We start from the raw sequence: 23253 nt of genomic DNA on the forward strand, positions 1-23253 counted from the left end.
CTGGGAATATGCAGCACCACCATCAAACTTTCTGTCGAAATAGGGCTGTTGCGCCCCGCCAGGGCTCTCGCGCCCCGCGAAGACATTAAGTGAAACTGGTTGCGCCCCGTGAGGGGCTTAATAGCTGGCAAAAATTGTTTTCTTGTTCGTTTTGGCATTCGGACTTGATTAGACACGTTATAAATTTCGTATGACTAACTCATTTCATGATTTATGAAATGTAGGTTTGCCTAGATGTACCGGATGACGATCAAGCTCAATGAAGAACCAAACACAATCAAGATTCAAGCTTCCGCATTACGTTTCGTTGTCACGTTTTAAACGACGATATATATGTATTATGTTGAAATGTTTTAACTCTTAAAATGTTTTAAAAAACTTGTATTTTCATACATATATGTAATCGTATGAATGCTTTTATATGCGAAAATTATATGTAAAACCGATCTTTTATATGTGAAAATTATATGTAAAATCGATAATCAAAATAAGGGTCTTACATTTGATGTAACCTAAACTAAACCTAAACTAAGCCACATGTGAATATAACAGTAGATTGGAGCTCAATTCAAGAAAATGACCAAACAAGATACTTTGTCTCTTAAAAAAAATCAGGGGAAACAAAACAACAACACATGTTCCACTTACATGAGTAATGGAAGAAAAAGCAAGTCCACATTATTAAGAGTCAAAAATTATTTTATCAAACAAAAATATTTAATTATGACTTGAAGTTATGATTTTCTTTAACCACAATTTTAAGGAACTACAAATCAGTAATGGATTTAGAAAATAACTACAGGGCTACCCCTTGATGTAAGGTAGCTCCGTCCCTGCCGGACCAACTAGTTTAGTGGATTTACAAAATAGTTTTGACACTTTGAACCGATTTTCTAATTCTTTCAAATCATTAAAATTAATAACAATAAATGTAAAAACTATAAATAAATAATAAAAAATTAATAACGTCATGGTTAGTTTACATGTTGGATCCCAAGTTCCAAACTAAAGCATTAAACCGGATATGTAAACCTCCGAAACCAAACCATTTGGATCTGAAATTGGCCAAACGGGTTAACTTGTTTCGGTTTAAGTGATTCGTCGATTTCAATGCTTTTATAAACACCCCAAATTGTTATAACTTAAATTAGACCCATTAGCTATCTTCTCACTATCATAAGTCTTTTACCAAAATGTCACACTTCAAAGTTTCAAGTAAAACAACATACATAAACCTCTTTTCCCAAGCCTCATAACCCTAGCGACTACGAACCATGTCTCTTAACACATCAGCTAGAGGGTTTGCGAGTTTCTTGGCTGGTAACAAGAAACGCGAAAAAAAGTTCAACTTTATTGAGAATAGTAGTACATAATCATAAAAAGAACAAGCACACTAAAATCTTTGAGATTAGACCAACATCCTATCAAGTTCTTGCATAGTTCTTGATATCCTCGATCAATCGAGTCATATTCCGGTACGACGATCCTCCCTCTTCTACTGCATTTCGCGCCATCTTACCAAGTTCTTTAGCCCTCTTTCTTATATCTTCACCTCCTTCAATAACCATCTCTATCGCTTTCTTAACGTCCTCACTCTTTATCGCCATTCCAGACTTGTGTTCACCAACTTTTTGATCCCTAACACTTACTCCAATCCTTAACACTTGCACAATTTGCTTCTCATTGTAAAACTGCTCTTGAAATAGAGGCAATGTGATCAATGGAACACCCACAGAAACCCCTTCAAAAGTTGAGTTCCAACCAGAATGTGTCAAAAACCCTCCAATTGCATGGTGTGACAAAACTAGCAGTTGTGGGGCCCATCCATGGATCAACAAAGCTCTATCTTTGGTTCTCTCAGCATACCCTTGTTCATCAATCCATTGTTCTACCTTTTTTGTGTTGGGACCTGCTCTAATCACCCAAATGAAGGGTTTGTTAGATGACTCTAGACCTAGAGCCAGCTCTATGAGCTGTTCAGGCTCAACCCTACTTATGCTTCCTAAACACACATAGATCACCGACCCGCTTTCTTGAGAATCCAGCCACTCCAGACATTCGTGTTTGCTTATCGACGACTTGTTACCTCTCTGGACCTGAAACAATTCAACCAGACAATATTGGTATAATACTATCTTAATATATAACTAAATAAAAAAGATAATAGATAATAAACTCGGCTAACAGGACCTTCTCGGATTCATCGTTATGGCATAGTGATAATGGCCCTATGCACCAAACTTTACCTCCTCTCACTTTTTTAAACTCATCAACATATGCTTGCTCCAACTCCTCAAAACTGTTTACAACTACACCATATGCTTCGGATTCAGATACCCGAAGCTTTTCGAAAAAATCATTCGCATATTTAAGGTTCGGGTTTAATGCAGAGGGAAGTTGGGATCTTTTTAGTTCAAACCGGTCAGGCAAACCGGGCACAACGAAGGAGTCTTCGCCCACATTTTCATACACCTTTGATTGGTATAAAACATGGTTACACATCTGTGTGAAGCAGCTCATTCCATCAAATATAACCCTTGGAATCTGAAACTTTTTTGTTGTATCACCTGTCAATAGAATTCTAATTAGTAATTTTAGTAACTTTTTGGTTAGTTTTGCCTAGCCACACTATATGATATTTGTATTTATAAAAAAATAAATTGAGATGGGAAAAGAAATAGACGGATGAGCTTGGTACAATATTCGAAGGTAGATGAACCCAAATACTCGTGCCAATTCCAAAAACCTTAAAAAGTGAGTACCGAATTAGTACCGAATATATATATATATATATATATATATATATATATTTGCTATTTGTGTTGTTATGTTCTTTACTATGTTAGAACCCGTGTATTACACAGGCTGAATAAATTTAATTTTATATATCTAATCTAATCTAATCTAACTATATAATAAAAGAAACCAATGTGGGGACACATGCCATTCATTGGAGCCATCTAATTTTTCTCTCCGACTTAATTATAGATAATTAATATTAATTAAAAGATAATTATAAAATTAAATCTAATATAAATTTAAACAATTCGTATAGGAGATAATATAATATTTTGAAATATTTATTAGATTTCAAAATTATTTATCTTGAAATTAAAAAAAAAGGTACACTAAATATAAATTAATATAATGTAAATGATTTATTTATTTTATTAAACTAAAGTAGTTAAGGGTAGAATTTATTTCAAAAATCTTTATAAAGGGTAAACAAAAACATTAATCAATGTTTATTGGTTCGATACTTTTATTTTCATGTTCAACTCTCAACTCAAATACGGTATTCACTATGTTTACGTGGTATTTATAAGAACCATCACCGCAATCACCCCATCCATCATATATCGAGTATATTCGTTCGGCTTTTTAAAAAATTAATTTTTTATTAGATTCATTCAACCCGTGTAATAAAGGAGGTTTTTTAAAGATATAATATTTTTATTATTTACTATACAAAATTGCATTTATGCAACTCATGTAATACACCGGGTTTTTAAAAATATAACTTTTTTATTATGTGGTATATAAAATTAAATTTATTCAATCCGTATAATACAAAAGGTTTATAAAGATATAAAAAGATATAACTTTTTATTGTTTGATATATAAAATTACATGTGCTCAACCCATACAATACATGAGTTTCTTAAAAATGTAACTTTTTTAATTATTTAATATATAAAATTAAATTTACTCAACCCGTACAATACACGGGGTTCTTAAAGATATAATTTTTTTATTATTTAATATATAAAATTACATTTATTCGACCCATATAATAAACGAGGTTTTTAAAGATATATTGTTTATTATTTGGTATATAAAATTACATTTATTCAATCCGTGTAATAAACGATGTTTTTAAAGATATATTTTTTTATTATTTGGTATATAAAATTACATTTATTCAACCCGTGTATTACACGGGGTTCTAACCTGGTTAGGTAATAAAAAAGAGTTATATCTTTTAAAAAAACTCTTGTATTGCACGGGTTGAACAAACCCTTGCATTACACTAATTGGATAAATATAACGTAATCGATTAACACATAAAACCATCAAAATTTGTCTTTTAACAAATGAACTTTATTGTACTATTTATTTATTTATTATAACAGTTTACTTTGTTTTTTATTTATTATTATTAGGTTAGAAAAATTCATATCTTTTTTCTCGTAATGCAATATATACGGTTGATATCTATATGGTTTATCATCAGTTATAATATATCTTTGGATTTGGATACAACTAATAAATAATCAAAAAAAAAAAAACTTAGAAGAAGAATTTTATAAAACATGGAGATATATCTATTTCATTAATTATAATAATAGATCTTTTGATTTAGATACCTCTAGTGAACGAATAAATAAATATTATTGTAAACAAATAAGTTTTAGAAAATATAATATCATTAATTTTCTAAAAGTATTATTGTTGTTTATAATTATTATGAGATTGATAAATAAATAAGAAATATAATATTTTATTACTAATATATAAGAGAGTGATACGTAGCATTCTTTGTAATCAACCTCTCTATAAAGATGTAAATTATAGTTTCTTTTAACTAATTATTACACATGTAGAGGTTGATAAATGAAATATTAAATCATTTATTAATTAATGAATTATTAACAAAGTTAAAAAAATTAGTTAATTATTAAAAAGTTAATTTATTTAGGGTCATTAATGTTAAATAAAGATAATGTTTTTTAATTAATTGATTATTTGAATCATTTATTATTTAATTTTTTTATTATTGTTGTTAAGGATAAGTGATATTTATGTATTAATTAATTATTAATAAAGGTTAAAATAAAATATAAGTATAAAGTTCTTGGTGGAACCCAAATAGTGATGTTTAGTTACTTCTAATTCTTTTTTATTGCAGCTATTGAGGATTTCTTTCATCTTCGTATATAATGAGAAGAGTAAGGGTGTAAGGGGCACCTTCGGTGACCCCATTCGGTGACCTCATTCACCTAAGGGGAACATCGCCGCCATCACTTAGGTGAGTGGTTTGGGGGAGTGAAATCGGTGGGAAGTCACCGAAGAGAGGGAGGAGAGAGGGAGGAGAGAGAGGGAGGAGTGGACCAATGAAAAGTTTTCTTTTTCTTTTTTTTTAATAAAAAACCAAGTCACCTAAGAGGGGAGTGCCGCCATCAATTTAGGGTGTTAGGGGAGTTTAAGAGGGGAGTTGACGTGGCACACGAGGATTGGTTATGCGTAAGAGAGGGGACTCCCCTCTTAGGGGAGTGCCCCTTACACCCTAAGTTAACTTTATTTCGGGTCAGTTTTTGGTAGTGTGGTGTGGGTTGGGGTTGATCCACAAGCTAAATTTACTAATTAACTTTTTTTATTATTATTGGTTAGAATAAGTAATATTCATGTATTAATTAACTAGGTTTGCACCCCGTGTATTACACGGGTTGCGTAAATATAGTTTTATATAATAAATAGTAAAAAAGAGATATCTTAAAAAAAACTCGTTATTTCATCATTTTTATGAATTATACCGTAAAATCGAGAATTTAATTCTCTTTAAATGAAGTATAGAATTGTTATATTTAAAAATGGTGTTCTTTCTGAATGTTGATGCAATGTGCGATAAATGATGGGTTTAAACCAATTATTACAGTACGCCCAATATTGCAAAGGTGAAACTAAATTGTCTAGATTTGACATTTATGATTATATAAAAAAACAAACATTTATCCTTATCTAAATTTTGTTTAAAATTATTTATAGAAAAACAAACATTTATTCCTATCTAAATTTTGTTTAAAATTATTATTATTATTATTTAATATGAGAGATAAATAGAAAAATAAGGTGAAAAAAACCAGAAAGTGACATGTTTCCAAAAAAGATTTTTATTTATTAGTAGAGAGAGGAAAATTATTACGGGTAATAAAATAGTAAGCTATGTCCACTATTATAATAATAATAATAATAAATAATAATAATAAAATAATAATAATTTATTTGAATGGATAGCTTGCATATTGGTGTTTCAAATGATTATTTTTATAACAGTTATATTATATAATTACAGATAAAGTAATTATCGATTATCAAGGTTATTATTATTATTTTTTCTAATTTAAATTTTCTCTCTATATAATTCTGGTAAAAAATTCTACATTCTACATTTTTTGAAGCAGTATCAATTCAGATGAATTTCAACGTTCAAAAAGATGAAACAGATTGAATTTGATAAATATAAAGTAGTTATATATATTATTAAAATTAATGTTTGTACGAGTTGTAATTTTTTTTTAAATTTCATCTTCATAATTTTTGTTTAAAATTATTATTATTATTTAGTATGAGAGATATTATTTAATATTGAGAGATAAATAGAAAAATAAGGTAAGAAAGTACCAGAAAGTGACATGTGTACAAGAAAGATTTTTATTTATTAGTATAGAAAGAGAAAGATTATTAAATAAAGTTCAAATAAAATATAAGTATAAATTTATTGGTTGAAAGAGACAATGTCACACACTAACATGACATTAGATTTTCAAAAATAATAAAGTAAAAAGGTCATCCACTCTCCTTAGTCCTCAAAGACCCTACGGATATAAATAGGATTATATTGGGTACGTTTGTTTTACCTGGCCATAGGATAAACGAGTCAGCTACTATACAATCGGGCATGCGATCAAGCTTTTCGAGATAGTGTTCAACTTCTTGCTGCAACGAATTATAGGCGTTGGTAAGCGCGGGGATCAATGCGTAATTAGGAAGATCATCAACACTTTCACAGCCTTCTGGTAAGCCAAACTCCGCATACGGAAATGGGAATTCGATAAAACGGATGGGCAGACCTGATTGGATTGCTTGATCAAGAACTGAACCATATCTTCGGGTGTTGACCGGGGTGCTAATGATGGTGACTCTAACACCATGTTGTGCTAGTAACTTGGCTATGTCAATGATGGGGATGTAGTGGCCTGGAGACCCAATGGGTACAACAAGAAAGTGAAGCTGGTTGTGTTCACTTGATTCTTCTGAACCCATAGTTGGAGTTTGTTTGTTTGATTGGTTGGTTTGTTAGTATGACTGACTGATGGAGTGAATGAATGTGAATGATAATATATATAGTGGAAGTTTCTACTTATTTGAAGGTGGATGGATAGATTCATCTATACCACACAATTATTGACTAATAATTTATATATATATATATAATATATATATATATATATATATATATATATATATATATATGGAGCCGCTAATTATTAAAGTGTGTTTATATATATCATTAAACATATTTTATAATTATCAAAGTGTGTTTATAAAAGTGGAGTTCTTTATAAATTAGATATAACTTGTTGAATACTTTTGTAAAACAAATTCAAAGTTTGTAAAAGTGTGTGAAATATGTATGTTAAGTTATGTAAGTAGGATTATGATAAATAGAAACTCTCCTAAAAATAAGAAGTCATAAGAAGGGTATCAAATGGACTCCGATTGATCTCATTCAAGCGGCATTAGAACCCTTTTATCGAACTCTACGATATGAGATTTTAGGTATTTGCTTTTAGATGTTTAGCTTCTAGATTTTAGAATTTTTTTTACCTCTCTGTGTGTTTTTATTTCGACATTGTGTTATATTCTTCGGTATTGTGTTATATTTTTTGCTTGACATTGTGTTATATTTTGCGATCCATTTTATTTTTGTACACTTCTTATTTTAGGAGCCTTTATAAAAATAACTTTACCCTATGTAAGTATAAAAAACAATTAATTATTAATTTTATAACTTATATATTTTCATTAGACACTCAATCAATTTTTAATTCATTATACCAATCAAGTGGTCATGTTTTTTTTTTTAAGTTCTCAAAACGTGAGAATGTTGCTTAGAATAGAAAAACGTTGAAAGTAAGTTTGGCAAGCAACATACGGATCTGCTCAAAAAAAGAAGTGGGGACGACGGTGGGCCATGTACAAATTGGCCTTTGTTTCCAAAATCTCACAAATCCATCCCATCGGCCACATACATCTTTTGCAAGTATAAAATTCAATATTCTATACCGCGAAGAATATAGACACTATTAGTCATGTAATATGTTAATTTAAAAAAAAGCTGTAGTATTATCATACTTAAGTTAAGGAGTAGGATCAAATACAAACCACATTTCGCATACAAACTGTAAGAACCATTTAAAAATTGTCATGTGTCATCCAACCAATTATAGAGAAATGATAAAATAATATCTTAAATAATATCAATTATATTGAATTCCCTATAAATATGCTAACAAGCAATTAATTCTTTATTTGGATCTTTCTTTTATTTTCAATGTGCTAATTAAGAAAAGTGCTGATATCATTCAAATATGTGCTAAAATCAATTATCTTGATTAATTTTCATGTGCTAATATAATTCAAAAGTGCTACTTTTATGTATGTATTGTTTTGGTATGTGCTAATTTAACTTTTTTTAAGTGCTAGGATCTGTTTTTACGGTTTGTAGGATAAATATGGTTTGTACCGGAACCAACCCCCTTAAGTTAAAAAGAATAAAATACTCGTTTTTATGGTTTAGTTTTATTTTTAAAAAAACATATTAATGAATGAAAAAGTCACTACCGTTTAAAAAATCGTGAGAGAAATTTGGTTTAAAAATCGACAACATGTTTGAAAGACTTGTACTATATGTTATGAAAGTTTTATTAGTCTTAAAATTATATAACATACCTTTTTGTCCTCCTTATATTGTAATATAATACAGTACTCGATCCAAGCGGCCGAGCACTCGCCGAATAATCACTATAAGGTACGGTGCCGAGACGATTTTTTTTCAACTTCGTCTAATTACTCGAAATCATCGAAAATGATCAATCTAGGATAGAATCGGATTTAGTCTATCAATTCAGGACGAGTTTGACTTTAAAAAAATATAAATTTTATGTTTATAATATTAACGAATGAATGAATATCAATTTTTAAAATACTTTAGTATTTAAACATGTATTTTTTATTTATATTGATATTCACGTATTTTGTTATATATATTAGTAAAATTATGATATTTGACATCTATATAATTTTCGAAAAATTACCTATATATTAAAAATAGAATTGAATGAATAGTAACATCACAAAGTGATGAGCAAATGGTATCGGGTACCGGTATCGATACCAAATTTACCAAACAGGGTGTATTTTCGGTACCGGTACGACACCGGTATTCACCGGTTTTTACCCTCAAATATCGGTGCCGTACCAGTACCGACCGATACCGAACCGTACCGTACCAGGTATATTCGATACCGGTACCCACCTTTGCAGATTTCGGTAACAGTATTCTCGGTACCGGTTGGTACCGAGCTAATCAAATCCTGTAGCAACGTAGCAATGCAAGTAATTGCACCATTTAGAATACTTTTCATACACACAGTAAGTAAACTGTATTTCGTTTGAATGAGGTTTTATATACACAACTTTTTTTGTTTCCTTTTTTGTCTTTTTCTGTAATTACGCCTATAAACGAACCGAACGAACACCATGTTCGTGTTCGTTCATTTAACTTTAACCGAACACGAACATGAACATATAATTGAACACAATTTTTTGTTCGTGTTCGTTCATTAAGAAATCGGGCATGTTCGTGTTCGTTTATGTTCGTTCGTTTAAAGCCTAAACGAACAGTTTACGAACATAAATGAACATAAAAAAATTAACTGAACATATTTGAATAAACCTAAATTAACATTATTGAAGAAACAAGTCTAATATATTACATTTCATCCGAAAACACATGTAAATAAGGGTTCATAGATATACTAATTAGTTATATTTATATAAGTAATTAGAAAACCTAATATTTATATAAATATAACTATTTACGTATTTATTAAAATTTAGACGAATGTAAATAAACAAACGTTCACGAACATAAATGAACGAACATAAAAGAATGTTCACGAACATAAATGAACGAACACAAGGTGTGTTCATGTTCGTTCATTTAATTAAACGAACAAATTTTTTGTTCGTGTTCGTTCGTTTATTAAACAAACGAATATAAACGAACTTCCCGCCAAACAAGTTCATGAACGGTTCATGAACGTTCGGTTCGTTTACAAGCCTATCTATAATGAATGAATTGTAGCATGTAAAATTAACTTGAATATTTATATTATTGATGAGCAAATCGTATCAAATCCTGTAATCAAACCAGTATCGTATCGGTACCAAATTTACTATACCAAATCATTTTCGGTACCAATTTGGTACCCACCTTTTGGCGTTTTCAGAATCGTTACTTTCGGTTCAACACCGGTCTAGCAACATACCTGTCTTTATTGATTTTTACCTTCAAATACCATACCGTATTGTACCGAGCATTTTCGGTGTCGGTACCTAATTTCGATGATTTTCCGGATCGGTACTTTCGGTGTCGGTACCGGTACCGAGCTCATCCATATTTTAACGTGTTAGCACCGTAATAACTGAACTGAAAACAACCGAATTTCCAACATGTAGGACGTGTGGATCCTATTATTATATATTAGGTTATTTAAAATCGTTTTTTTAGGACGAAGTGACTATACTTACCACGTCATTTTTATTTATCGTTTGATATTAGGTATCTACTTGTCGTTGCTGACACGCGTTTTGCAGTAATTGGGTCCCCGCCGCAACGCGCGGGCGGAAAATCAACTAGTTATTATAATTTACCATGTCTGAATACTTCCTGGGTATTCTCTGACTAGATTGAGTACTCGCAAGTCGCAACTCCCTATTCGACCGACCTCAAAGCGTCTAACCACTTCTGAAACCCTGGTTATTTTACCTAATTACTAAATTAATATGGTATACAAGTCACTAAAACAACATAGTGTGGAGGTCATTAATGTACCACCAATTGTAATAAAACCAAACAAAGAAAAAAACTAAAAACCAAAACCTCACATAGGCCCCAAATGTCTCCATCAGATACTCCCTTTAATACAAGCTTCTTTTAGTATGTCCATCGTCTCCAACGTTGCCCTTGTAATGGGCATTGCCACATCAGTCATGAGTTGTGTGAAGGGCGGCATAGTGTCACGATCCGACTAAATACAAATTTTTTTCACGAGTTCCGGAAGATTCCGGAACACTAAAGAAGCATCTAGGGTTGCCCGGAAGTTTCCGGAACAGCCTACAAGTTGCTGGAACGTCTTAGCACCATTAGAAGACTCTAGATCGGGTCAAATTTAGTAGGACCTCCTTCAATACCCAAAGGTATTGGATGGCGGGGGTCCAAACTCTTTGATCCCCTCATAAGTTAAACTACTATTAAAAATTTAACCCAGCTATCTAAGACTGTATCCCTGCTGACTCAGACTACTTAGCTTAGGGTAACGTCGCCTTCAAAAGAGGGGCCTACCACATTATGCATTAATAACTTAATTAATTATCTTTCAATAATCCGACCCTTTAGGATTGTATCCTTGCTGACTCAAACTACTGGGTTGAGGGTAACGTCGCCTTCAAAAGAGGGGCCTACTACAATAACTAAGATAATCTCTTAAACAAGTGCAAAAGTGCGAAAATAATCAAAGGTTACACTAACACACGAGTCGGATCCAAGTGATTCATCTTGTCTATCTGTTTTTATTTTTATTTTTATTTTCAGCATTTTAGTTAGTTTTATTTTCTTAGTTTAAAATCTTTTTTCTAACATTTTGATTTGATTAGACGTTGAGGATAAACCGGTACTAAAATCTCTTGTGTCCTTGGACGACCTCGATATCTTACCAACACTATACTACGTCCACGATGGGTGCACTTGCCCATATGTGTGTTTAGTGTTAGTAAATATCGTGTTTTATAAATTTAAAACTTGGCTAAAAGTGTAAAAAGGGCTTAAAATATACGTCCAAATTATAACACACTTCACGCACATCAAGTTTTTGGCGCCATTGCCGGGGACACAAGGATTTTAAGAAAGCTTAAAATCGATGGCCTAATCAGTTTTTCAAAACTTTCTTTTTTAAAACGCGCGCACATTTTTCTGCATTTTAGTTTAGTTTGCATTTACAATAGCCTGAACACGGGGCCGTGTTCACTGAACACGGGGCCGTGCTGCATATTTTTAGTTAGATACCCAGATACAAAGTCTGAACACGGGGCCGTGCTCACTGAACACGCCCCCGTGCTCAACGAGACCAGTAACTTTAATTAAAACGCCCAGATACAGACCCTGAACAAGGGGTCGTGTTCACCAAACACGGGGCCGTGTCCAGCCTCTGTTTCCGTCTTTGTTTCTGTTTTCTGGTCCCGAGACTCAGTTGTGGTCTGCTGAGTGATTCTTAAGGATCAATACTCAGGAGGCTACAACTACACCTATGAGGAGGATGATTATATGAGAGAATATTGCACTAATTGTGGTAACCCGCACTCGGTACAATGTTGTAACTTATTTCAACCATCCACTTCATACAACTATTATGAGGAGCCCATGTACGAGCCATCAACTTCATACACATCCTATGAAGACCAAAGGTATGAACCTAGCCCCTCATACTCATATTTTGATGAACCAAGGTATGAACCTTCATACTCATACTTTGAGGAGTCAAGATATGAGCCACCACCTTCATATACTTATTATGAGGAACCATGGTGTGAACAACCCACCTCATATGAGTACTATGAAGAACAGAATTACGACCCTTATCCATCATATGCTTACAATGAAGGACAATGGTGTGAACCATCTACTTCATATGGGTACTATGAGGAACCAAGGATCGAACAACCGGATTCAAGCTTTGAGGATCCCGATCCTTACTCTATCACCGACATAGCCGAGAGGATAGTAGAAAAACTTAAAACTATCGAACATTACATAAAAGAATCTCGCGCAAGGGAAGAGGAGTCCCGCGCAAGAGAAGAATTAAATAAAGAAACGATAGTTGAAGAGTTAAAAATGGAAGAACAAATAAGTGAAAAACCAACACATGAGTTAAACAACGAAAGAGGTGAGGCCGATAACGTTAAAATCCAAGAAGAGTCTAATTTTGAAGAAATTAATCTCTTGTCACCTTCTTTTGAAAACCATTGTTTAGTGTCAACTCATGCTAAGTTTTTAAAGGAACTAAACACTAACGCGAAAATTGAAGAAATGGTAAGTGTTAAGTTAACTAATGATCAAACTTCACTAATAAAAGAAGACCCTTTTGAAATTAACATTACACCGGTTCCATGTTTTTTTCAAAATTCATTTATTAGTAACATCACCATTGATAAGGATCTTTGTGTTAACATAATGCCTAATTACCTTTTCGAAAAATTAAGTATTAGTGATTTTGCCCCACTTCAAATACCCATTTTTCTATCTAATCGGAGAGTAATTAAGTCAATCGGTGTAGTGAAGGACGTCTTAGTTCAAACAAATCAATTGGTTATTCCAACCGATTTCATCATCCTCGATGACGCTCCTCTAGTGTTGGGAAGACCTTTTGTAAAAACTCATGAAGCTTTGAAAAACCGGAAGTCCAATAATCTACCTCTTCAACTAGGGGCATTCAAAAGGAGCATAGATATTGAGCGTTCAATGAAATATCCTTTTGGCAATAATGACCCCCTAATTGAAGATGAAGATGAGCCACCTGATACAAGTGAAAAAGTTGACCACTTTGTTGAAGAAGAGGTCGCCATAGAACAAACCTTTAAAGTTCTTAATCTAGATGAGCCCCAAAATAAGGAGTCTCCTAAAGACCCACCTCTTGAGCTCAAAGAACTCCCAAAAGGTTTGGGATATGCTTTTCTAGACAAAGATGGTGGTTCTCCTGTAATTATTTCATCTAAACTAAATAATATAGAAAAAGAAAACTTAATTAAACTTTTGAAAAAACATAAAAATACGATCGCTTGGAAGCTTGTAGATATAAAAAGAATAGGCCCTTCCATGTGCACACACAAAATTCTGATGAACGATGATTACAAATCCGTGATACAACCACAAAGGAGAGTAAATCCAAATGTTCAAGAAGTGGTTAAAAACGAGGTCATCAAACTTCTTGACGCCGGACTTATTTATCCTATCTCCGATAGTCCATGGGTAAGTCCAGTCCAAGTAGTCCCAAAGAAGGGAGGTATGACGGTAATAACTAATGAAAATAATGAATTAATACCAATGAGAACCGTCACAGGATGGAGAGTATGTATAGATTACAGACGATTAAATGAAGCAACGAGGAAGGATCACTTTCCTTTGCCCTTCATTGATCAAATGTTAGAACGACTATCCGGTCATAAATTTTACTGTTTCTTGGATGGCTTTTCAGGTTACTTTCAAATTCCAATAGCACCTGAAGACCAAGAAAAGACAACTTTCACATGCCCCTATGGAACTTTTGCTTATCGTCTCATGCCATTCGGTCTATGTAATGCCCCCGCAACTTTCCAACGTTGCATGGTGGCCATTTCCCATGACATGATAGAAAAGACAATGGAAGTCTTCATGGACGACTTTTCTATCTTTGGAGATTCATACGACCAATGCCTCGATAACCTCGAACGAATGCTATCCCGATGTGAGGAAACTAACCTCGCCCTTAACTGGGAAAAATGTCATTTCATGGTAACAGAGGGAATAGTACTCGGTCACAAGATCTCGAGCGAAGGAATGGAAGTTGATCGAGCAAAGATTGACACAATTTCTCGATTACCTCCACCATCCTCCGTTAGAGCAATCAGAAGTTTCTTAGGGCATGCGGATTTTACAGACGGTTTATCAAAGACTTTTCAAAAATTTCAAGACCTCTAACAAAATTACTTGAAAAAGATGCGCCTTTCATCTTTAACAAGGATTGCAATCAAGCATTTCTAACCCTCAAAGAAATGCTGGTCAATGCACCTATCATGATAGCGCCCGATTGGAAACTACCTTTCGAAATCATGTGTGATGCAAGTGACTTTGCTGTTGGAGCAGTCTTGGGGCAGAGAAAAGAAAAGCATTTCCACCCAATTTATTATGCTAGTAAAACACTTAATGATGCACAAGAAAATTACACAACTACTGAAAAAGAATTACTAGCCGTGGTATTTGCTTTTGATAAATTCCGTTCTTACCTTATTCCTTCTAAAACTGTAGTCTATACAGATCATGCAGCTATCCGATACCTCTTCAAGGAACAAGATGCCAAACCCCATTTGATTAGATGGATTCTACTCCTCCAAGAATTTGATATTGAAATCAAAGACAAAAGAGGAGCAGAAAACACAGCAGCAGATCATCTTTCACGCCTAGAAGACCCAGCTTTAGAGGCAACCAGGGACGAACAAATCAACGAAAAATTCCCAATAGAGTCCCTGGAGATGGTGGAATACAGACAAGAACCATGGTATGCCGACTATGCTAATTACTTAGCTAGCGATATAGTCACCAAGGGATGGCCACATCACCAAAGAAAGAAGTTCTTTGTTGATGTAAAGCATTACTTTTGGGAAGACCCTTATCTTTTCAAAATGTGTGCTGACCAACTCATCCGTAGGTGCGTACATGGGAACGAAGCAAGAAGAATACTCCGCCATTGTCATGAAGGTCCATACGGAGGACATCATGGTGCTGCCAGTACAGCACGGAAGGTATTTGATTCAGGATTTTATTGGCCGGCCATTTACAAAGATGCGAAAAATCTTGTCAAAACGTGTGATGCTTGCCAAAGAACAAGTAATATTTCTTCCAAAAATGAAATGCCACAAAATGGCATTCTCGTTTGTGAAATTTTTGATGTGTGGGGACTCAATTTCATGGGACCTTTCCCACCATCAAAAGGAAACAAATGTATACTTGTGGCAGTTGATTACTTGTCTAAATGGGCCGAGGCCGAAGCCCTTCCAACAAATGATGGAAGAGTTGTGGTAAAATTTCTGAAAAAATTATTCTCTCGTTTTGAAACACCTAAAGCATTAATAAGTGATAGGGGTACCCATTTTTGTAACCATCAACTTGAAAAAATCTTAACAAGATATGGGGTCTATCATCGGGTCTCAACAGCGTATCACCCTCAAACAAACGGACAAGCCGAAGTGACTAATAGAGGTTTAAAACGAATACTTGAAAAAACCGTAGGATTAAATAAAAAAGAATGGGCCGATAAATTAGATGATGCTTTATGGGCATTTCGTACTGTTTATAAAACCACTATAGGCACAACCCCATATAAGCTCGTCTATGGAAAAAGTTGTCATTTGCCCAGCCAACACGCCCCCGTGTCCAACTTCTGTAAGTTTCCGTTACTGGCACCTGAACACGGGGCCGTGTCCACCCAGCACGGGGCCGTGTCCAGACTGCCAGTAACATAAAATTTTGCTTTTAACACTATTTTACACATTCAATCAACCTAAAAACTTATTTTTGGGACACATTGAGGACAATGTGTAATTTAAGTGTGGGGGGGATGCTAAAACCTTGAATTTTGCAAGTCCTAATAACAAGCATTACACAAAACTCTATTGGAACCGCTAATCACCCCACATTTTTTCCAAAAAAATTCATTTTTTTACTTGTCTAAGTTTAAGCTGGGAATCCAAGTCTTAATAAGGTTATATTTTTACAAATTTACAACCGATAGCGTCGTGATAAAAAAGAACCAACATAAGAAGATTATGAAAAGGCATGACAAACTTAGTTAAAATACGATTATATATACTTGATCACATAAAAACCCTTTTCCCACAAAAGTGAGTTTTGAGCCTTTAACGAGCATACAAATATATATATCTTTACACTAAATGTTCATTTTTCGTTTCTTGTGTGAATAGCCTCTTGGTTCATACGACTCTAGAACTTGCCACAACAATACATTCCCGGTCCTTACCAACTTAAACCCGAGTAAGTAAATGATGGAGGCATTAGGACTAACCCTTTTTCATTCTACACCATTATTTTTCTTTTTTTTACCACCTACCCAAAATCCCCCTAGTTAACCCCTTTGAGCCTAAACCTTTTCATTTATTAACCCAAAACAACCCTTTTTACCCACCTAAACCTTTTTATTTTATTTTTTTTAGTAACAACGTTCGGTTCTCTTATGACTTCCTTAAAAAAAATCGATGAAGCTAAACAAACAAACAAAGTTTATCAAATATCTTTGTTTGAACAACCCATCGAAATAAAATAAAAATAGGAAAAATAAAAAAGTCTTTCAGACCAACGTTTGTTACGCCTTTCGCCCTTTTTACTAACCACTAACCCAACCACCCACCTTTAGCACAAGCCAAAAAAACCCATAAAGTCCTCTTGATATTTACAAAGGTATATAGTTAAAAAGGAGGAGGATTGATTGCTTGGCAAGCTTATGGTAGAAGTAAGTTCCATGCCGCTCTCGAGTGATTCACTAAAAAAATACACCTTCGGCCGAGTGTTGAGTGATCTCCCGTGAGGTATGTGAACTTGTATATATATATGAGATTTAAAAAAAAAAAGGTATGTTATGCCCAAATAAGTAATTTATCTTAAAAATGTTCTTAATACATCATGTCGAATAGGATTGTAAATAAATAAAAATAAAACCTCAATAAAGAATCTTGGAAATCCCAACACTCTATGACAAGCCCAAAAACCTTCTCTTCTACCCATTCCATTTGGGAGTGAATAAAGCCACATTATAAAGAGTTTTGCTTGAGAACAAGCAAAGATTCAAGTGTGGGGGTATTTGATATGCGCAAAATGCAACATATAAATTATATCAAATGTGGCATAAAACTAACCCTTTTTTAGTACTAATGTTGGAAAAAGTGTGTTTTTGTCTTCCTTTTGTATTTTCAGGATTAAATGAGCTCAAATTAACAAAAGAAGCAAAAAGACAGCAAAATCTAACATAAATACAAGAAAAGGAACAAAAGTGGAATGCCCGACCCCTCAACAGCATCTTCCCAAGCAAAACCAAGGACACAGAAGACTGAACACGCCTCGTGCTCAACGAGCACGGAGCCGTGCCCAAGAAGCAGCAGAAAAGACAAACCTTTAGAAGCTTCTATTGCCCACCACGGGGCCATGCCCAGTGGACACGGGGGTGTGGTCAGACTCATGCAGGCGCATTTATTGTAATTGCGAATTACAATTAATGAGGAGAGAGACAAGGATGGACACGGGGCCGTGCCCAGCGGGCACGAGGCCGTGCCCGAGCTTCTGTTCAGCCTATAAATAGGAGTGCTTGGAGACATTTCAACTCATCCCTTGGCACACCACCTCTCTCACACTTCACCCACCACCCACCACCACCATAACACCATCATCCACCACCATCATCCATCATCCATCATAGAGTGTGTGAGTCGTCTCGGGATCCAAGATTGATCGTAAGAGTTCTTGACAATCAAAGGCCATGTTTGCCTAAGTCTCTTACATCACTTGGTGAAGACAAGTGTTTAGTGTAATACTTTTTATTTTTAATCTTTTGCACTTTTTAATTGGTTTTGTATTAATGACTTTAATTACTAGTTTCTTATGTTGAAGGTGATTCTTCCTTATCGTTTGTCCGTGGTGTCTTGGCATTATTTTACTGTCTATATAAAATAAAAGATTTTCACCATTCATATCTCCCCGGTCTATATGGAGGTATGTTGGCTACCTGGTCGGGGGTTAAGGGAACGGTTTGGTAAGAGTCTTGCCGTTGTTCAACGTTTAGAGATCCTGCAAGGGACCTGGGTCAAATTTAGTAGGACCTCCTTCAATACCCAAAGGTATTGGATGGCGGGGGTCCAAACTCTTTGATCCCCTCATAAGTTAAACTACTATTAAAAATTTAACCCAACTATTTAGGACTGTATCCCTGCTGACTCAGACTACTTAGCTGAGGGTAACGTCGCCTTCAAAAGAGGGGCCTACCACATTATGCATTAATAACTTAATTAATTATCTTTCAATAATCCGACCCTTTAGGATTGTATCCTTGCTGACTCAAACTACTGGGTTGAGGGTAACGTCGCCTTCAAAAGAGGGGCCTACTACAATAACTAAGATAATCTCTTAAACAAGTGCAAAAGTGCGAAAATAATCAAAGGTTACACTAACACACGAGTCGGATCTAAGTGATTCATCTTGTCTATCTATTTTTATTTTTATTTTCAGCATTTTAGTTAGTTTTATTTTCTTAGTTTAAAATCTTTTTTCTAACATTTTGATTTGATTAGACGTTGAGGATAAACCGGTACTAAAAGCTCTTGTGTCCTTGGACGACCTCGGTATCTTACCAACACTATACTACGTCCACGATGGGTGCACTTGCCCATATGTGTGTTTACTATTAGTAAATATCGTGTTTTATAAATTTAAAACTTGGCTAAAAGTGTAAAAAGGGCTTAAAATATACATCCAAATTATAACACACTTCACGCACATCACATAGACATCACCAAAGGTACGTGCACTATTAACACTTGGGCTGAATTCGTCCAAGAACTTAAAAAAACAATTTTACCCGGTCAATGTTGAGCACGAAGCTAGGAGTAATTTGAGAAAGCTCAAGTATACCGGAACCCTCAAGGACTATGTCAAAGAATTCACAACACTTGTCCTTGAAATCCCCGATCTATCGGAAAAGGATTCCCTTTTCTACTTCCTCGACAGGTTACAATATTTGGCTAGAACAGAATTAGGCCGTCGCAACGTTCAAGATTTAGCTACAGCAATCGCCATAGCTGAAAGCTTGATCGATCTTAAGGAAAAACGCCCAACTAAACCCGTTGTCGAAGAACCTGATGACGACATAGGTGGAGGAGCAAAACCAAGTTACACTCGAAGGACGGAAGGTCCAAAACCCCCCAAGATATTACAACAACCAGTCCGCAAGGAGAGGATGCTTCATTTGCGAAGGGCCGCACGATGCACGCGACTGTCCAAAGAAGTCTAAGTTAACAGCCCTCATTAGGACTATTAGGACTGAAGATGATGAAGCCGAGGGTAGCGAGGAGGCTCGTCTAGGAGCAATGCTACTTCAAGTCCTCAATGCTTTAAGTCTAACCCAAAGGAAGCCGTTAAAAATGGTTCATGACCCCACGAGAAAAGCCAAGGTTAGTCATTCAAATGGAGAACCAAAAGGTCTTCGGTTCATAACTCTTGAGATTAACGGAGAACAAGCAAAAGCCTTAATCGATTCGATCGATTTCAATGCTTTTATAAACACCCCTAATTGTTATAACTTAAATTAGACCCATTAGCTATCTTCTCATTATCATAGTCTTTTACCAAAATGTCACACTTCAAAGTTTCAAGTAAAACAAAATACATAAACCTCTTTTCCCAAACCCTAGCGACTACGAACCATGTCTCTTGACACATCCGTTAGAGGGTTTGCGAGTTTCTTGGCTGGTAACAAGAAACGCGAAAAAAGTTCAGCTTTATTGAAAATAGTAGTACATAATCATAAAAAGAACAAGCACACTAAAATCTTTGAGATTAGACCAACATCCTATCAAGTTCTTGCATAGTTCTTGATATCTTCGATCAATCGAGTCATATTCCGGTACGACGATCCTCCCTCTTCTACTGCGTTTCGCGCCATCTTACCGAGTTCTTTAGCCCTCTTTCTTATATCTTCTCCTCCTTCAATAACCATCTCTATCACTTTCTTAACGTCATCACTCTTTATTGCCATTCCAGACTTGTGTTGATCTCTAACACTTACTCCAGTCCTTAACACTTGCACAATTTGCTTCTCATTGTAAAACTGCTCTTGAAATAGAGGCAATGTGATCAATGGAACACCCACAGCAACCCCTTCAAAAGCTGAGTTCCAACCAGAATGTGTCAAAAACCCTCCAATTGCAGGGTGTGACAAAACTAGCAGTTGTGGGGCCCATCCATGGATCAACAAAGCTCTATCTTTGGTTCTCTCAGCATACCCTTGTTCATCAATCCATTGTTCTACCTTTTTTGTGTTGGGACCTGCTCTAATCACCCAAATGAAGGGTTTGTTAGATGACTCTAGACCTAAAGCCAGCTCTATGAGCTGTTCAGGCTCAACCCTACTTATGCTTCCTAAACACACATAGATCACCGACCCGGTTTCTTGAGAATCCAGCCATTCCAGACATTCGTGTTTGCTTATCGACGACTTGTTACCTCTCTGGACCTGAAACAATTCAACCAGACAATATTGGTATAATACTATCTTAATATATAACTAAATAAAAAAGATAATAGATAATAAACTCGGCTAACAGGACCTTCTCGGATTCATCGTTATGGCATAGTGATAATGGCCCTATGCACCAAACTTTACCTCCTCTCAATTTTTTAAACTCATCAACATATGCTTGCTCCAACTCCTCAAAACTGTTTACAACTACTCCATATGCTTCGGATTCAGATACCCGAAGCTTTTCGTAATAATCATTTGTGTATTTAAGGTTCGGATTTAATGTGGAAGGAAGTTGGGATCTTTTTAGTTCAAACCGGTCAGGCAAACCGGGCACAACGAAGGAGTCTTCGCCCGCATTTTCATACACCTTTGATTGGTATAAAACATGGTTACACATCTGTGTGAAGCAGTTCATTGAATCAAATATAACCCTTGGAATCTGAAACTTTTTTGCTGTATCACCTGTCAATAGAATTCTAATTAGTAATTTTAGTAACTTTGTTTTGCCTAGCCACACTATATGATATTTGTATTTATAAAAAAAATTGAGATGGGAAAAGAAATAGACGTATGAGCTTGGTACGGTATTTGAAGGTAAATCAACCCAAATACCGATGCTGTACCAAAGTGAAAGTACCAGTCTCGAAAATAATATAAGTATAAATTTATTGGTTGAAATATAACTATATAAGTATAAATTTATTGGTTGAAAGAGACAATGTCACACACTAACATGACATTAGATTTTCAAAAATAATAAAGTAAAAAGGTCATCCACTCTCCCTAGTCCTCAAAGACCCTACGGATATAAATAGGATTATACCGGGTACGTTTGTTTTACCTGGCCATAGGATAAACGAGTCAGCTACTATACAATCGGGCATGCGATCAAGCTTTTCGATATAGTGTTCGACTTCTTGCTGCAACGAATTATAGGCGTTGGTAAGCGCGGGGATCAATGCGTAATTAGGAAGATCATCAACACTTTCACAGCCTTCTGGTAAGCCAAACTCCGCATACGGAAATGGGAATTCGATAAAACGGATGGGCAGACCTGATTGGATTGCTTGATCAAGAACTGAACCATATCTTCGGGTGTTGACCGGGGTGCTAATGATGGTGACTCTAACACCATGTTGTGCTAGTAACTTGGCTATGTCAATGATGGGGATGTAGTGGCCTGGAGACCCAATGGGTACAACAAGAAAGTGAAGCTGGTTGTGTTCACTTGATTCTTCTGAACCCATAGTTGGAGTTTGTTTGTTTGATTGGTTGGTTTGTTAGTATGACTGACTGATGGAGTGAATGAACGTGAATGATAATATATAGTGGAAGTTTCTACTTATTTGAAGGTGGATGGATTGATACATCTGAACCACACGATTATTGACTAATAAGTGTTATATATACCATTAAACATATTTTATAATTATCAAAGTGTGTGTATAAAGTGGAGTTCTTTATAAATTAGATTTTTTTTTTCCAAATCAACAATATCATTCCACACGAAAAAGGGCAATTATAAAGCAATGGCAGGTAGTAGGGCAACAAGTTGTGCCGCCACCCCCTTTTGAATAGAAAAACCAATTCTATTAAATACAAAGTTTGAAACCTTTAGCGACGAATAATTATTATTAACGATTTTTTGAACCCGATTCAAAAGTCGCACAACGTCAGGAGCGAGACCACCAAAGGTATCAAACGCAAACGGGACAAACACATATTGATTCTCCAAGCAGGCTTTCTCATGTTTTGTCACTTTGCTCACATGTGCCTTGATATAACTTGTTGAATACTTTTGTAAAACAAATTCAAAGTTTGTAAAAGTGTGTGAAATATGTATGTTAAGTCATGTAAGTAGGGTTATGATAAATAGAAAGGTATCTTAAAAATAAGAAGTCGTAAGAAGGGTATTAAACAGATTTCGATTGATCCCATTCAAACGGTATTAGAACCCTCTCATCGAACTCTACGATATGAGATTTTAGGTTTTTGCTTTTTGCTTTTAGATGTTTAGCTTCTAGATTTTAGAATTTTTGTTTACATTATTGTGTCTTTTTATTTCGACATTGTGTTATATTTTTCGGTATTATGTTATATTTTGCGATCCATTATATTTTTGTACACTTTTTAT

At 34.7% G+C, this 23253-nt stretch overlaps 2 protein-coding genes across 2 annotated transcripts; both read right to left on the reverse strand.

Annotated features, from left to right (window-relative positions):
* Positions 1 to 1329: 1329 nt before the first annotated feature.
* LOC110867592 (UDP-glycosyltransferase 73C6-like) lies at positions 1330 to 7098 on the reverse strand. The gene is made up of 3 exons (XM_022116570.2): positions 6639 to 7098; positions 2191 to 2567; positions 1330 to 2096 (listed from the first exon to the last, which is right to left on the reverse strand). The coding sequence occupies exons 1-3, from the start codon at positions 7042 to 7044 to the stop codon at positions 1425 to 1427; spliced, it is 1455 nt and encodes a 484-aa protein (XP_021972262.1). The 5' UTR covers positions 7045 to 7098; the 3' UTR covers positions 1330 to 1424.
* A 13257-nt stretch (positions 7099 to 20355) lies between these two features.
* On the reverse strand, positions 20356 to 22434 carry LOC110867593 (UDP-glycosyltransferase 73C6-like). Its single transcript, XM_022116571.2, has 3 exons — positions 21961 to 22434; positions 21205 to 21581; positions 20356 to 21110 (listed from the first exon to the last, which is right to left on the reverse strand). The coding sequence occupies exons 1-3, from the start codon at positions 22364 to 22366 to the stop codon at positions 20451 to 20453; spliced, it is 1443 nt and encodes a 480-aa protein (XP_021972263.1). The 5' UTR covers positions 22367 to 22434; the 3' UTR covers positions 20356 to 20450.
* Positions 22435 to 23253: the final 819 nt, after the last annotated feature.

Source organism: Helianthus annuus, chromosome 2 (assembly GCF_002127325.2).
Source record: "Helianthus annuus cultivar XRQ/B chromosome 2, HanXRQr2.0-SUNRISE, whole genome shotgun sequence".
NCBI classification, from domain to species: Eukaryota; Viridiplantae; Streptophyta; class Magnoliopsida; order Asterales; family Asteraceae; genus Helianthus; species Helianthus annuus.

Excerpts from the sequence above, each read along its gene's own strand:
- LOC110867592 (XM_022116570.2), bottom strand. The coding sequence starts at position 7,044 with ATGGGTTCAGAAGAATCAAGTGAACACAACCAGCTTCACTTTCTTGTT. Across the intron at positions 2,568-6,638 it reads CTCGTTTATCCTATGGCCAG|GTGATACAACAAAAAAGTTT; the intron begins GTAAAACAAACG and ends TTCTATTGACAG. Across the intron at positions 2,097-2,190 it reads ATAACGATGAATCCGAGAAG|GTCCAGAGAGGTAACAAGTC; the intron begins GTCCTGTTAGCC and ends GAATTGTTTCAG.
- LOC110867593 (XM_022116571.2), bottom strand. The coding sequence starts at position 22,366 with ATGGGTTCAGAAGAATCAAGTGAACACAACCAGCTTCACTTTCTTGTT. Across the intron at positions 21,582-21,960 it reads CTCGTTTATCCTATGGCCAG|GTGATACAGCAAAAAAGTTT; the intron begins GTAAAACAAACG and ends TTCTATTGACAG. Across the intron at positions 21,111-21,204 it reads ATAACGATGAATCCGAGAAG|GTCCAGAGAGGTAACAAGTC; the intron begins GTCCTGTTAGCC and ends GAATTGTTTCAG.